Consider the following 14,913-nt stretch of genomic DNA (forward strand, 5'->3'; position numbering starts at 1 on the left):
ACTGTGTGCTGCCCACAGTGCTGAGCAATTTTTACAGCTCATCATCTTCTGGGAAATGGATTCTTTAGAAGATGGGAATGATGGTCACAGCTGCTGGTCCTTCATCTTATGTCCCACATTGCCTTGCTTTTGCCTTTCAGTGTAAGGAACAGTGTGTGCTACCTGTGACGTTTCAACAATATTTGGATTGTCAAAACTGTCTGTGTTACCTTTTGTATTTCCCTTTGGTAGTATGCTTAGACTTTAATTTTTTCTGCATTGGATATTGTGGCTCCTGCTGTTTGAAATATGTTTTAAATTTGTGTTCAGTTCTAAAATATATTAACCTCTCGTTTTGAGACTTCTGTTTCATTAGTATCTTTAGATGTTCCTTTTTGTAGTCATTTTTGTTTTATTGCTGTATGATATGTATACATATATGTAATTATAATTACTTATTTTTGTCAGTTGTGGGGCTTGAACTCAAGCCTGGGTGCTGTCCCTGAGCTGCTTCTGCTTAAGGCTCTACCACTTGAGCCACAGCTCCACTTCTAGCATTTGGTTGTTAATTAGAGAAAAGAGTCTCACGGACGTCCCTGCCCAGGCTGACTTTGAGTCGCAATCCTCAGATCTCAGCCTCCTGAGAAGCTAGGATGACAGGCGTGAGCACCGGCGCCCAGCAACCTTTTACTTTTTTGACTACTCCTGGCAGTCCTGGGGGTTGAGCTCTGTGACCTATAGCTGTTGTGGCTTGAGTAAGGGGGTTGATAGTGCTATTTACAACAGTCTTACTAATCTGTTTTTGTTCCCACCTCTGAAATCACACTCTTTCAGTACTCTGAGGTGCTATTTTGTTTTTGTTTTTGTTTTTTTGTCTTTTTTTGGGTCCGGTCGTGGGGCCTGAACTCTGGGCCTGGGCGCTGTCCCTCAGCTCTTCAGCTCAAGGCTAGTGCTCTACCACTTGAGCCACAGCGCCACTTCCGGCTTTTTTCTTTTTGCTTATGTGGTGCTGAGGAATCGAACCCAGGGCCTCAGGCATGCAAGGCAAGCGCTCTACCACTGAGCCACCTTCCCAGCCCTGTAATTATATGTTTTTACAGGATTGTTGAGAGTTCATAATGAATCAGTCTTTTTGTTATTAGATGTTTTCTAATCTCTGTAGTGGTACTTGTTCTGAAATCAACTGTCAGAAAGTTGGTAGGTTTTCTTTTTTCTTTTTTTTTTTTTGTCAGTCACGGGGCTTGAACTCTGGGCCTGAACGCTGTCCTTCAGCTCTTCAGCTCAAGGTTAGCACTCTACCACTTGAGCCACAGCGCCACTTCCGGTTTTCTGTTGGTTAATTGGAGATAAGAGTTTCATGGAGTTTCCTGCCCAGGCTGGCTTTGAACCATGATCCTCAGATCTCAGCCTCCTGAGTAGCTAGGATGACAGGCGTGAGCCACTGGCACCTGGCCGCAGGTTTTCTTGTGATGGTGATTGCTTGGTGTATCAAAACATTTTTTGTGGGGGTATCCTCTCTTGGGGTTGCGGTAGTTTTAGATAGTACTTGTTTAGTAATTTTTGAGTGTCTTTTATGCATTATACTGGCCATATCACCAGGTTATATGACAACTTTTAGAGGATGCTGAAGTTTGACAGGCAGGTGAGTAACTGCTTGATTGGGTCTAAACTTTCTAGGCTTTGTTTTTTTTTTTTTTCTTTTTTTGGTCCGGTTGTGGGGCCTGAACTCTGGGCCTGGGCACTGTCCCTCAGCCCTTCAGCTCAAGGCTAGCACTCTACCAGTTGAACTACAGCGCCACTTCCGGCTTTTTTTTTTTTTTCTGCTTATGTGTTGCTCAGGAATTGAACCCAGAGCCTCATGCATGCAAGGAAAGCACTGTACCACTGAGCCGCCTTCCCAGCCCACTTTCTAGGCTTTGTGAGGACAGTGTTCCTTCTAGTTTTTCTCTAACTTAGTCTTATCTAGAAAAGGTGGCCTTTCTGGAATATCATAGCACATGGGCTGTGGGAGAGCTGTTTCCTCAGCTCTCCCTGGTATTTGATTTGTTCCTTAACCAGCCGTGTGGGCTACCCTGTGTTTGTGAAGACAGCTATGATCTGTGATTCCTGGACTTCAGCAGACTTCTGGAGCTTATGTGGTGTGTAGCTTTGTCTTTGAGACATGATCTGCAAATATCAGCTAACTCAGTCTCTTCAAACCCCATCCTCCCTTTTTTTTGTTGGTCATAGGGCTTGAACTCTGGGCCTGGGCGCTGTCCCTCAGCTCTTCAGCTCAAGGCTAGCACTCTACCACTTGAGCCACAGCGCCACCTCCGGTTTTCTGGTGGTTAATAGGAGATAAGAGTCTTATGGACCTTCCTGCCTGGGCTGGCTTTGAACCACGATGCTCAGCTCTCAGCCTCCTGAGTAGCTAGGATTATAGGCGTGAGCACTAGTTTTGAACCCCTTTCTGCTCCTCTTAGTTTGTGGTGGCTGAGTTCAGCCAGCAGAACTCAGAACTGCCAGAGCGGACCCCCTTCTGGGTGCTGTGCTTTGTGGATAGTAGATGGTGGAACCCTGAATGACCCTTCTTCCCATACTGGGCTCATGCTATGTGACTGCTCTCCCTGCACTGGACTCTGAACATGGCACCTCTTTCAACAGGGGATCGCTGACTGTGGCCTCCCTTTGGACAGACACTCATGACCCTACATGACCCCTTTCTTTGTGCTCAGTTCTAAACCAGGGTAGGAGATATTTCTGAGCCCTCTGTGACTCCTCTCTCCATTCTTTGTTTTTTTTCCTTTTAACACACACATTCAAGCCAGATGTGTTGTATAAAATACATCAGTTTTTGTTTTTTCCATTTTCGAAATGGGAATGAATGTTGTATGAGGTGCAGACCATTTAGAAATACCAAAGGGGGCATCTTTTGACCTTCTGTGCTATTGGTACTTGGTTATACAGGCTTACTAAGTTGGCCCATTCATATGCTCTCAATAAAACCTTCTTTATTTTGGTATTTTGTTTCAATATATTGATGTTTAACTTTATAGCCAATGTTTGATATCTTTTTCTGTAGAGTGGATGATGAACTTGCTGTTGGACATAGTACAAGATAAGACTTCTCCAACTTCCCTCAAAAACCTGGCGTTTAAGTTTCTTTACATCATCACCAAGGTAACATTTGTGTAGCAGTTACTGAGTGACAGACACTTTCTTTACATCTTGGCCCAGAAGTTACCCTCTAAAATGTTAATTCTTAGGAAGTATGGTTCTCAGACATTATAGGTTTTATTCTCTCTTTTGAACATTTATTGAGGAATTAGGTCTTAGTGCTGGAGTTGGGGGATGGGGAGGGGAGACTCCTTCAGATAGAACCTAAAGGTTTTCTCAAGGAAAAAGGAGAAAAGCTTGGTGCTTCTCCCACTTTAGCATGCAGATGAGTTTCTAGAAATCAGCTGCACTGCATGCAGGTTCTGAGGAAGGAGGTCTCGGGTTGGTGCTCTGTCTGCCTTCTCTGTAGGCCCCAGATGATGTTGTGTACTGGGCTGTGGGGGGATTGGTAGTGCTTGGGGTACACCATTTAGCGTACCAAGAACGAGTTCTTGTCTGACGAGAGAAACCGGGTGTTCTTCAGAAGTGTGAACAGGAACTCCTCTGAGGTTCCTGGGTCCAGAGGATAGTCTACAAACAAGGTAGAAGAAGTTTTGGCTTCACTGCAGCCTATCTGTATTTCTGATGAGCACAATAAAGTTTATCAGTAATTTTGGAACAAACCATATTTAATGAATAAACAGGAAGAAAGATAGTTTCTTGTTTCTTTGGTCTTTACCAAGTTGTATTACAGTAATGTGACAGAATTCTTTCTGATCCTTGGGTGGATCTCTTTGGTGAGAGGAAGGAGATAATATTACTCCCCTGTATTTCCTTTTCCCTTTTCTGTCCCCCTTCTTATTCCTTCCTCTCTCCTCCCCTTCCCATTTTCCTTTCTTCTCTATTACCCTTCTCCCTTCTTTGTTCTTCTTTCTTTTTCCTCTTCTCTTTCCTCTTCCTTTAGCTAGGATTATAGATATGAGCCACTGGCGCCCATCCTAATACAAATTTTAATTTTATTTGGTAGGTTCGAGGATATAAAGTATTTCTTCGTTTATTTCCTCATGAAGTAGCTGATGTACAGTCTGTGTTAGATATGTTCACAGATCAGAACCCCAAAGATCATGAGGTAAGTGTCACCCCAAATCCTTCTGGTTCTGCTCCTTGCAAGCTGCTCTGTTCTCTGGCCTTCTCCTGTTTTATCTTGGTGCTTTGTAAACCCCCCCCCCCTTTTTTTTTTTCTGGTCATGGGGCTTGAACTCTGGGCCTGGGCGATGTCCCTCAGCTCTTCAGCTTCAAGGCCAGCGCTCTACCACTTGAGCCGTAGTGCCACTTATGGTTTTCTGGTGGTTTATTGCAGATAAGAGTCTCACGGATTTTGCCTCCAGGGCTGGCTTTGAACTAGGTCTCAGCCTCCTGAGTAGCTAGAATTACAGGCGTGAGCCACTGGTGCCTGGCTTCTTTTTTTTTTCTCTTCAGAGTTAGGATTTTGCTTTGTAGCCCAGCTGGCCTTGAACTCATGCTTCCCTTGCTTTAGCATCTGGAGTATTGGAGTTACATGCCTGTACTATCATTCCTAGCTCTGTTTGTTTTTAAACTTGGGAGCCTCAAGCTTGCTAGGTAGGCACTCAGCCACTTGAATAGATCTTTTTTTTTTTCCCCAAATGAGCTGGTGTGGAGCTTGGTCCTCCTAATTTATGCTTCTGACCATAGCAGAGATGACAGGTTCATGCCACCCTGCCGTGTGTGTGTGTGTGTGTGTGTGTGTGTGTGTGTGTGTGTGTGTGTGTGTGTGTGTGCGCGCGCGCGCGCATGCCTATACGTGTTTGTGTTTGCATGTGTGTGCCAGTCCTGGGGCTTGAACTCAGAGCCAGAGTGTTGTCCTTGAGGTTTTATGCTCCAGGCTAGTACTCCACCACAGCTCTACTTCCAGGTTTTTGGTAGTTTATTGAAGAGTCTCATAGACTTTCTTGCTCAGGCTGGCTTTGAACTAGATCCTCAGTACCCTCCTGAGTAACTAGGATTATAGGTGAGAGTCACTGGTGTCCACAGAGAGTTTTACCTTTTATTTTAAACAGGACTGCCAAATGTAGTTTGTTTATTTAGTATGGAGTACTAGCTAGATTAGTACTAATTAGTTTAGTTTACTAGTGCCTGGTCATGCCCAGTCTTCTCTGTTGAGATGGAGTTTGTGAATTTTTTTGCCCAAGTTGGTCTAGAACTGTGATCTTTGTGATTTTGGCCTCTGCATAACGGGTCATACACCTCTGAGCCCAGCTATTGGTTGAGATAGGGTCTTAAAATCTTTTTTTGCCTAGGCTGCCCTCAAACCACAGTATTAATGATCTCCACCTCCAGAGTAGTTAAGATTATAGTCATGAGCTACTTAGTGAGTGCTTTAGTAAGCTCTTTTGTATGGAAATCATTTTGACTGATTTAACTCCTTAGGCATGGGAAACCCGATATATGCTGTTACTGTGGCTCTCTGTGACCTGCCTGATTCCTTTTGATTTTTCACGTCTTGACGGGAACCTTCTTACTCAACCGGGGGAAACACGAATGCCCATAATGGACCGTATTCTGCAAATTGCAGAGGTAAATATGACTGCACAGATAATTAGCTGCTAAATGTGTCCTCTCTCATGCCTATGTTGTCTTGAAATTAGAGCTCAATTAGGTAAACTGTGGGTATTTATGTATTTCATTTCCATATTATTTTCAGTGATGTAAAATTTCACTTTATTTGAAATTACGATAATTCATGTCGAGTTCAGAATGAATTAGCAGGTCTTTTTTCTTTGTAGATATTGCAATATTCTGTCAAGTATAACAGTGATCTATAAGAAGCTTTAGGGACAATGATAGAAAATAAGGATTCATTTTATACTCAGTTGTCAGCTTTGCATGAATACTGCATGTTGTAGGAAACCTAGAAAATAATGAGAAGCAAGAATGCTGAATTGACCTGTCAAATTTAACCTGTTGAATTCTTGCAGTCTTACTTGGTTGTCAGCGACAAGGCACGAGATGCAGCTGCTGTCCTTGTTTCTAAGTAAGTCCTGCTGGCTGCCCTGGGCTGTTGGCTGATATGTGATTGGTGTTCAAGAGGGTGTCCTATTTTGTGTTTTGGGTATATCTGCTAATTCTCAGATAAAGGTCCAAGAGGTGTTTGCTCCTCAGATCCTTTTACCGTTTCTGGAGGAGCATGCAGGGCTAGTTGGACACAAAAGACACTTCAACTTGAAGTGATCATCCCCAGTGCTGGTTTGGGGCTTGTGGAGTCACCCAAAAGGCTTTCAGACAGAAGGGTCGATCTAGATCAGGAGCAGCCAGGGTTCTCCATGGTGTGATTTGGCCTTCACAGAGGAGTGGTGGCAGTTTGCAAGTTACTTTAGAAGTAGTTCATGCTGTGGTCTGTGGAGATCATGAATGCACCCAGGTTCTGTCAAATATTGTCAAAGCCAGGGGCTAATAAGTGTACTTACTCAGATTTCAGAGGCTGAGATGTAAGGATCCCTGGTCAGGAAAGTCTGTGAGACTTCTGTCTCACTGCCAAAAGCCTGAAGTCAAGTTGTGGCCGAGGTGGTAGACCACTAGTGTTAAGGAAAAAAACAGACTGTGGCACAACACTCAGGCCCTGAGTTCAAGCCCCAAGAAGGGGATGTAGGGGCTACAGGTGTGACTCAGATGGTCGGGCGCCTGCCGCTGAACATAAAGTGTCGATGCTGAGTCTGAGGCCCAGTGTCTGTCTGTCTGTCTGTCTCAGTCTCTCTCACACACACAACAGTGAGATGTAGCTTGGCAGTGGCACGGTCACCTAATATGTACAAGGCCCCCAGTCTTATTGCAGCATTGAAAAATAAGGGGAAAAAAACGGGAAACCAGGCCTTCCTGTACAGGGGAAAATGTGAAAACGCGGAGAGGGGAAGATGGCTTCTCTGCAGGGTTGGGGTGAGATGGTCAACACAGCTTGCCTGAGAGATTCTAAAAGGTGACAAAGATGCGTGTTTTGTGAAACACCTGTTTTGTTAAATTGGGAATGCTATTTTTTTTTTTTTTTTTTTTGTCAGTCATGGGGCCTGAACTCTGGGCCTGGGCGCTGTCCCTCAGCTCTTCAGCTCAAGGCTAGCGCTCTACCACTTGAGCCACAGCGCCACTTCTGGCTTTTTCTGCTTATGTGGTGCTGAGGAATCGAACCCAGAGCCTCATGCATGCAAGGCAAGCGCTCTACTCCTGAGCCACCTTCCCAGCCCCTAAAATTATTTTTTAAATTGGTATCAATTATTTGTAAAATATTTTTTTAAACAAGTCCATTTATTTACTTATTTATTTTTTGTCAGTCATGGGGCTTGAGCCACAGCACCACTTTTGGTTTTCTACTGGTTTATTGGAGATCACAGTCTCACGGACTTTCCTGCCCGGGCTGGCTTTGAACCGTGATCCTCAGATCTCAGCCTCCTGGGTAGCTAGGATGACAGGCGTGAGCCACCTGCACCTGACCACTTCCTGTTTTCTGGTGGTTAATTGGAGATAAGATTCTCATGGACTTTACTGCTGGTGCTAGTTAAAACCTCAGTCCTCAGATCTCCTCCTGAGTAGCTAGGATTACACTTTCCATAGTGTGGCTATTAGGAATAAACACTACTGTCTTGAATATTCCACATAAAGCTCCTTGGGATGAATTCCTACTTGTGGAGTGAAGAATTATATGGGTTTGAGATTCAATTATTACAAAGATTGAATAAGCTGAAGGGCCCTGTTTCCCTTATTTACTAGTTGGGTGGGACCTCATAAATGTTTACCAACTTTGTCAAGTAAAAGGTGGTATGTATCTTATCTTTTTTGCCTGTCCTGGGGCTTGAACTCAGGGCCTGGTGCTATCCCTGAGCGTCTTTGTGCCCAAGGCTAGCCTTATTGGTGCCATAGCACCAATAAGAGTCTCATGAACTTTTTTGCCCAGGCTGGCTTTGAACTGTGGTCCTCAGATCTCAGTCTCTTGAGTAGCTAGGATTATAGGTGTGAGCCACACCTGTGCCTGGCTTGTTTTATTTTTATTTTTCCTAGTTCTTTCCTTTTTTTTTTTTTCCTTAGCATATCATTTGTATAAAATAATGTGTGCATTGTGAATTGTTACTCTTCTTTTTTTTTTTTTTTTTTTTTTGGCAGTACTGTACTCTGGGCCTTGAGCTTGCTTGGCAGGCACTTCTGCTGAGCCATGACTCCAGCCCCTATTTGCACTTGCTATTTTGAGGTAGGATCTCCCCTTTTGCCTGATCTTCCTACCATATCCAGGCGTATGCTACCACATGTAGCCTCTTCCAAGGAGAGGAGTCTACAATGTATTTTTTCCAGCCTTGGGGCTGGTCATTGCGAGACAGGCTTCAACGCCATCTAGTGCCGAGATGAGAAAGTGTTAAAAGAGACAGCTGCTGCTGAGATGAGTGTTTCGCTCATTGGGTTGGTTTCCACCTGGAAATCCAGGCGAGGCCAGATCTCCGAGGGAATTTCTGAGCCTTAGAGTGGCACCAGTGTGGTCTCTGCTTGCCTCCTGTGTCCACTTGTTGTCTTGTTGGGGCACGTGAAGGGTATTTACCTACAGTGTGGGGTCACTTCTAATGCTGCTTCCCCCTTGGGCGCCTGCTTTGAATATCATGTTCTGCCTGAGGCTTCGGAACTGCACTTGTTTCTTTTTTTTCTTTCTTTTTTTCTTTTTGTTGGTCGTGGGGCTTGAACTCGGGGGCTTGAGTGCTGTCCTTGCGCTCTTCAGCTCAAGGCGAGCACTCTACCCCTTGAGCGACAGTGCCACTTCTGGTTTTCTTGTGGTTTATTGGAGATAGAGTCTCAGGGACTTTCCTGCCCGGACTGGCTTTGAACCATGATCCTCAGATCTCAGCCTCCTGAGTAGCTATGATTATAGGGGTGAGCCACTGGCGACCGGCTTCCTGTAACTCTTGATAGTGTTATATAGTTGCTAAAATGTTTAGATACAATGCAACCTTACAAAATTTGTGTAGAAAAAATATGACTTTATTCAGTTTTGAAACTGAGTCTTGCTATGTAGCCCAGGCTAACCTCAAGCTCACTGTGTGGTCCTGGCTTGTCATTTTGATCCTCTTGTTTTAAGTCTTCCAAATTCTAGGATTCTAGGCATTTGCCACCATGTTTGGCTGTGCATATATACATATGTGAATGGAGGAGGTTCACGGGATGAGGAATGCCAGCTGTCTATGTCTGCTCACTATGCTAAGAAATAGACCACAGTAATGTGGTTGTATGAGTGAGGAGACTTGCCACCAAGCCAGTATGGAGGCAGCTCTAGCGCAGGCCAGCTGATCAGGTCAGACACAGGATGGGCAGGAGGGCCGGTGGAGGGGGACTTAGGCTTAGTCGCAGTGGAGCTGGCGCCAGCGCCATGGACTGGCGGCTCCAGTCCTCGCACACTGCACGGGGCACCGTGGAGCTGTCTCCACGTTGAACGCTTCTCTGGAGATGACCCCACCCTTGACGGGGAATCGCCACAGTCAGTGTGTCGGCCTCTCCACGCCTCCCTTCTAGTCGAGTGTCCTGGAAGTGCAGTGAGGACACTGGTCAGCCCTGCTGCCTGGCTCAGCCTGCCCTGGCCACCTGTGCTACCTGACTGGCCTTGCTCCTTGTGTTCGTAGCACCCTCTTAGCTCCTTCCCGCCCTGGGCCATGCTCTTGCTGCTTCTGGGGACAGCAGTTTCCCGCGGCAGATAGCGACGGCTCTTCTTGCCCAGCACTCCACTGTGGGGCCCTCTGGGCTATCACTGTGCCTGTGCTGGGCGTGGGGGCACAGCACTTTCTCCTGCTGTTTCCTTCTGTCCTGTGGCTTGCTGTTGCGGTATCAGCCTTGGAAGGATGGGGCTTTGTTCTCTGAGTGGTAAAGTCAGGCTTGCGCCACAGAGAGGGGCACTGGCATGGGAGCTGCTGGAAGAGTGAGGAGTGCTGGGGTCTGGTTTAGGGGCTGGAGGATGAGTGTTGGGTGGGAGGATACAGGGCTGGGAGAGGGAAAGGAAAGGGGCTCGTGGTGGTTGCTCTGGAGACAGGTCTTTGGGTTAGGTTGGTTCTGGGCCAGGTTGCTGGAGTGTGTCCTGAGGTGGAGGGGGATAGTTTATAGGCCCTTCTCAGCTGTGGTGGCCTAGGAGGATGGGAGATGAGTTGGGGACCAGATAGGAGGAGTCAGGGCAGTGAGGCCTGTGTGTGTCTGAGAGATCCTGGTGGAGAATTAGCTGCTGGGACCGTGGGCAGGACTTGGTCTTCTGGAGGAAGAGGAGCCTGCGTAGGGCTGCCCACCTGCCTAACAGTGTGGCAGCACAATTTAGAGGCTGCCAGGGCCCAGGCGGGGCGGCTGGGCAGTGGACATGATGCCTTTTGGTGGTAGAGGCTTGTTGAGCTTGTGATTTTGTTCTCTTTGGCAGGTTTATCACGCGCCCTGATGTCCGAGAGAGGAAGATGGCTAGCTTCCTGGACTGGAGCCTGTGCACCTTGGCCCACTCCTTCCAGACTGCAGAGGGCACCTCTGCCACCGATGGGATGCTGCAAGCTCTGGTAAGGACCGCGTGGAGGGACAGGGTGTGGGGAAGCCAGGATCAGCACTTGCACTGGACCCAGAATGCAGCAATGTGGAATTCTCTGCTGAAGTGACTGGAGCATGGTGGGAATCATCTGCCCCTTGGGGCAGTACAGTTTTTCCCACTGCTGTGTGACCTTGAGCTAGACTTCTGCAAAAGTGAAAGCTATGAAGTCTCAGACTGCCACCAGAGGGCGGTGTTGCCCATGGAGGTGCAGGCCTTCAGTTTCTTCCTGCTTAATTTTGTTACAGCACACAATGATTAGAGCCAGCCCTAGTGAAGGAGGGCTTTGAAGTTAGGGTTTGAGCTCTGATTTTGTCCAGATGAGTGGGTTTCGGCCTTTTTAGCATCATTGATTGTTTAAACATGGATCTTGGCACCTACCAGGTGCCTCATGCCCTGCCTATTGCTGACCTTTTGCTTTGCTTGTTTGTTGTGTGGCCTTGTAGTGCTGATGAGGAGAAAATATCTAGTGTGAATTCCACAGAAGAGGTGCGGCCTGGGCAGCTGTTGCTCGGAATCTCCCTGGTTAGCATCCTTGAGAGAGTGGAGAGGATCTCCTGGGGCCTGAGCTCCAGAACCAGCCTTCGTTTTGGAAAGTGTGGACAGGGTCTTTGGGGATGTGGGCTCTAGAGTTAGCACCTGGTCCTGCTCCTTTTTGATTGCAGTGGTCGAGATTTATTCTTTTCCTTGTCTAGGAGGCTGAGGATGCTGACAGCTCACTTAGGAGAGCAGGGCCTTGTGAGGCCTGTGTGAATGCAGGTGTCTGTGCCTGCCCACCTGCCTCACCATGCAGATGGTGATGTTGGGCTGATGCGGGGTGGAGGGCACATGAGGGCTGGGTGGAGAGCAGGCCAGTGTCCACCCGGGGTGGACAGGCTTCTGGGTAGCGTGGCTTGCTGGATCCCGGTAGCGCCTCAGGCCCTTGAGTGTCAGGGCCACGGTGAGAGGAATGTTTGAGTGCAGTTTCTTCTTAATCCATATCACTCTTGTCCTCAGGGAACTGCCATTCAAAACATGTCAGAAGGAAACGTGGGAAATGCCTCCTTTTTTCTGTGTCCCTTTTAACACAGCAAGGCCTTGAGTTTGATCCTTAGCACCAAACAAAAAACAAGAGGAAACTATGAGCTAGGGAGCTTCTGGGCTCCATCCCCAGCTTCAGAAAAAGTAAAGAAATAAACAAATTAAGATGTGATTCACATGAAGATGTTTGGAACATTTTGCCTCTTCCTATGAAAAGTTTAGTCATTTTACGTGTTTACAAGGCTTTGCAACCCTTGTTTCCTCCCTCCATCACCCCGTGTGCCACGAAGCTCTCCGCAGCCCCCGAGGCTCCTACCCGTGCGGTCCTTGGAGTTGTCTGTTCTAGACATCTCATGCCTGGAGACTTCAGGGTGTGGCCTCTCCTATCTGGCTTTTGTGACTGAGCATGGTGGTCTTAGGGTTGGCCCACCATGTGGCGTGTGTCAGTGCTCTGCTTCTGTTTAGGGTCAGATAATATTCCATTTTCTGGGTGCTTTTGGCTATTGTGATTAACATTGATAGGAGCTTTTTTTTTTTTTTTTTGGGTCTGGTCGTGGGGCCTGAACTCTGGGCCTGGGCGCTGTCCCTCAGCTCTTTAGCTCAAGGCTAGCGCTCTACCACTTGAGCCACAGTGTCACTTCTAGCTTTTTTTCTTTTTGCTTATGTGGTACTGAAGAATCGAACCCAGGGCCTCATGCATGCAAGGCAAGCGCTCTACCACTGAGCCACCTTCCCAGCCCCTGATAGAAGCTTTTATGCACAAGTTTTGGTTTAAGCTTGTATTTTCAATTCCCTTGGGCATGTAACAGTATTGATGTATTCATCTATTTTTTAGTTTTTATGGTACTAAAGCTCAAACAGTAGATAGTAGCGCTAAGTTTTTCCACTTCCCCCAGTTCATACTTTCCTTTTTCTTTCTTTCTTTCTTTTTTTTTTTTTTTTGTTTGGTGCCAGGAATCAAACCAGGGCCCTGTGTGCTAGGCAAGCCCTCTGTTACTGGATTATACCTACAGTAGTTGTCCCCTCTGTCCCCCCCAATATTGGAATTTGAATTCAGGTCCTTGCTCTTGCTAGTGGGTGCTTTTACCTTTCAGCCATACCTCTACTCTGGTTTTTGCTGGTTACTTTTGAGATAGTGTCTCTCCCTTCATAAACTGGTACACTATTGTATCCAGCTCCTTTTAAGAAAGGGGTCTTAGGGGTTTTTCTGCCACTTAAGTAGCATGAGTCACTGATACAGGCTGGTGTGTGTGTGTGTGTGTGGTGTGTGTGTGTGTGTGTGTGTGTGGTGTGTGTGTGTGTGTGTGTGTGTGTGTGTGTGTGTTACTGAGGAATCGTCTCATGCATGCTAGGCAAGCACTCTACCACCAAGCCATATTCTCAGCCCGAGGCTGTTTTCAAAAACAATATTTGTTTCTGAAGTCTTTAAAAATAATAAGGCTCCATACCTACCACATCAATAAAATGTGGGGCTTCTCAAGTACAAATGCATAGCCTTGACCCGGAAGGTTCTTGTTCCGTTTCAGGAAGGAATTTGTAGTGACTTTCAGTGAGCTGCTCCAGGGGAGGGATGGAGGTGGCTGGCGGCTGGTGTGGAGGGCACGGTGCTCACTGAGGTGGGCCTGAGGGAGTGTGCATTTAGGGTATGGGTTATTCTGGTAAGGGTGGTGTTTAATTGAAGGTATGGGTCCTTAAGGTTTTGGCAGGAGTCTTCTTGAAAAGTCTTAAGAGAACAATGGAGAAGACAAAAGTGTAACCTGAGCCGGTTGATCCAGGTGGCTCTTCAGAATGTGGTTGCTGTAGGGTGGCTGGGAGGAGGGACAGGCTTGGTTGACCTCAGGTGATTCATTGTTTTAGACCACCTTTGCCATGACAACATTTTTTTTTTAAGCAGGGTCTTGCTGTGGACTTCAGCTGGCCTTAAACTCACCATCAACCTACCTCACCCTCCTGGGTGCTTAGATTTCAGGCCTGCACTACCACATTCGGCCTTCTTGTGGGGCTTCTAGGGTTTTCTACAGGCGTTAGTCTGGCCTCGGAGTTTTCCCCCTCAGCTCTACCCCGCCCTGGGCTGGCACAGTCAGCGTATGCTCACCCAGACGAGACTGTTGTGGCCTGCCATGTTCAGGTCACTTGGAAGACTGAAATGATCCTAGCTGGTGCTTTTGAACTCGTCTTCGAGCCTCGCAGCCCTTCCTGGCTTGTAGAGGTTGTGGTGGTCACTTTGCTTCTAGTTCTGCCCACAGCTTCTTTTTCAGGGCTGCCCCCCCCTCCCCTTTTTGGTGCCAGTCTTGGGGCTTGAACTCAGGGCCTAGACTCTGTCTCTGAGCCCAGGCTGACACTGCACCACTTAGCCACAGCTCTACTTCCAGCTTTTTTGGGTGTTTAATTGGAGGTAAGACTCTCAATGGACCTTCTCGCTTGGGCGGTGTCCAGTGCCAGCTGTTTTTCCCCTTTTTGGTCCTCTGTTTTCTGTTTCTGCCTTCTCCTGTGAGCACAGATTGCACTGGCACCCAAGAACAGGCAAGCCTCCTGTTTGTCCTTGCTCACAGTGCAGTGGAGTTAAACCAGTCAGATGGTGGGGGGGGGGGCACTTTTTAGTTGCATATCTCCAAATTCCACACCAAGAGGAGAGAAGTTTTCTTTTTTCCTTTCTCCCGAGGTATAAGAAAGTTCCAGGGGCTTGTCCCCCAGCCTGGCCTGTGTTGACAGAGGAGGGGGTTTGGGACAGAACACTGAGGCAGTTTGGCAACAGCACCTCGGTTCTATCTGGAGAGATTTGCCCCGAGCTATGGTGAGCAATTGTCTGACGCAGACAGCTGAAATCCTGGGAAGTAGATGAATGAAACTGCTGTGGAGCAACAGCTTTGGCGGCCGACCTCCCATGGCTCCTAGTGTGGGCAAATCCTGTCCAGCACCTTCTGAAGGTGAAGGTCCTGCGCTTCTAGGAAGCCTGAGTCTTTCCAGAGTCAGCATGTGATTCCCCTTCTCCGTTGAAGGGTCTGTTGAGACTGATGGAGGCTCCAGGGCAAGAGGAAGTGCTGAGTGCTCAGAGGTGGAGCGGGTTTCACCACGGGCTTGTTAGACCTGAAGGCAGAGGGTTGGGTATCCTGTGCATGATGAAACTTGCAGGTGTATTGTGCTTCAGGATTGCATGTCTCCTTTGATGCAGTTGGCTCCGTTTTTATCCACCTGTTCATTAGTGTGGGTTAGGCGAAACAGGTGAACCCTGAACAAGTCCCATC

The 14,913-nt window shown here is 47.3% G+C and overlaps 1 protein-coding gene across 1 annotated transcript in view; it reads left to right on the plus strand.

Moving 5' to 3' along the window:
• The window catches only part of Tbcd (tubulin folding cofactor D), a 164,854-nt gene that overhangs the window by 12,945 nt on the left and 136,996 nt on the right, over positions 1–14,913 (plus strand). Inside the window, exons 3-7 of the mRNA XM_042696601.1 lie at positions 3,041–3,138; positions 4,082–4,183; positions 5,503–5,649; positions 6,051–6,106; positions 10,493–10,622. Of these exons, the coding sequence (XP_042552535.1) occupies positions 3,041–3,138; positions 4,082–4,183; positions 5,503–5,649; positions 6,051–6,106; positions 10,493–10,622 (533 nt within the window). The remainder of the gene's footprint in view (positions 1–3,040; positions 3,139–4,081; positions 4,184–5,502; positions 5,650–6,050; positions 6,107–10,492; positions 10,623–14,913) is intronic.

The sequence above is a fragment of the Dipodomys spectabilis genome, unplaced genomic scaffold (genome assembly GCF_019054845.1).
Source record: "Dipodomys spectabilis isolate Male_0828 unplaced genomic scaffold, ASM1905484v1 ptg000208l, whole genome shotgun sequence".
In the NCBI taxonomy this organism is placed as follows: Eukaryota; Metazoa; Chordata; class Mammalia; order Rodentia; family Heteromyidae; genus Dipodomys; species Dipodomys spectabilis.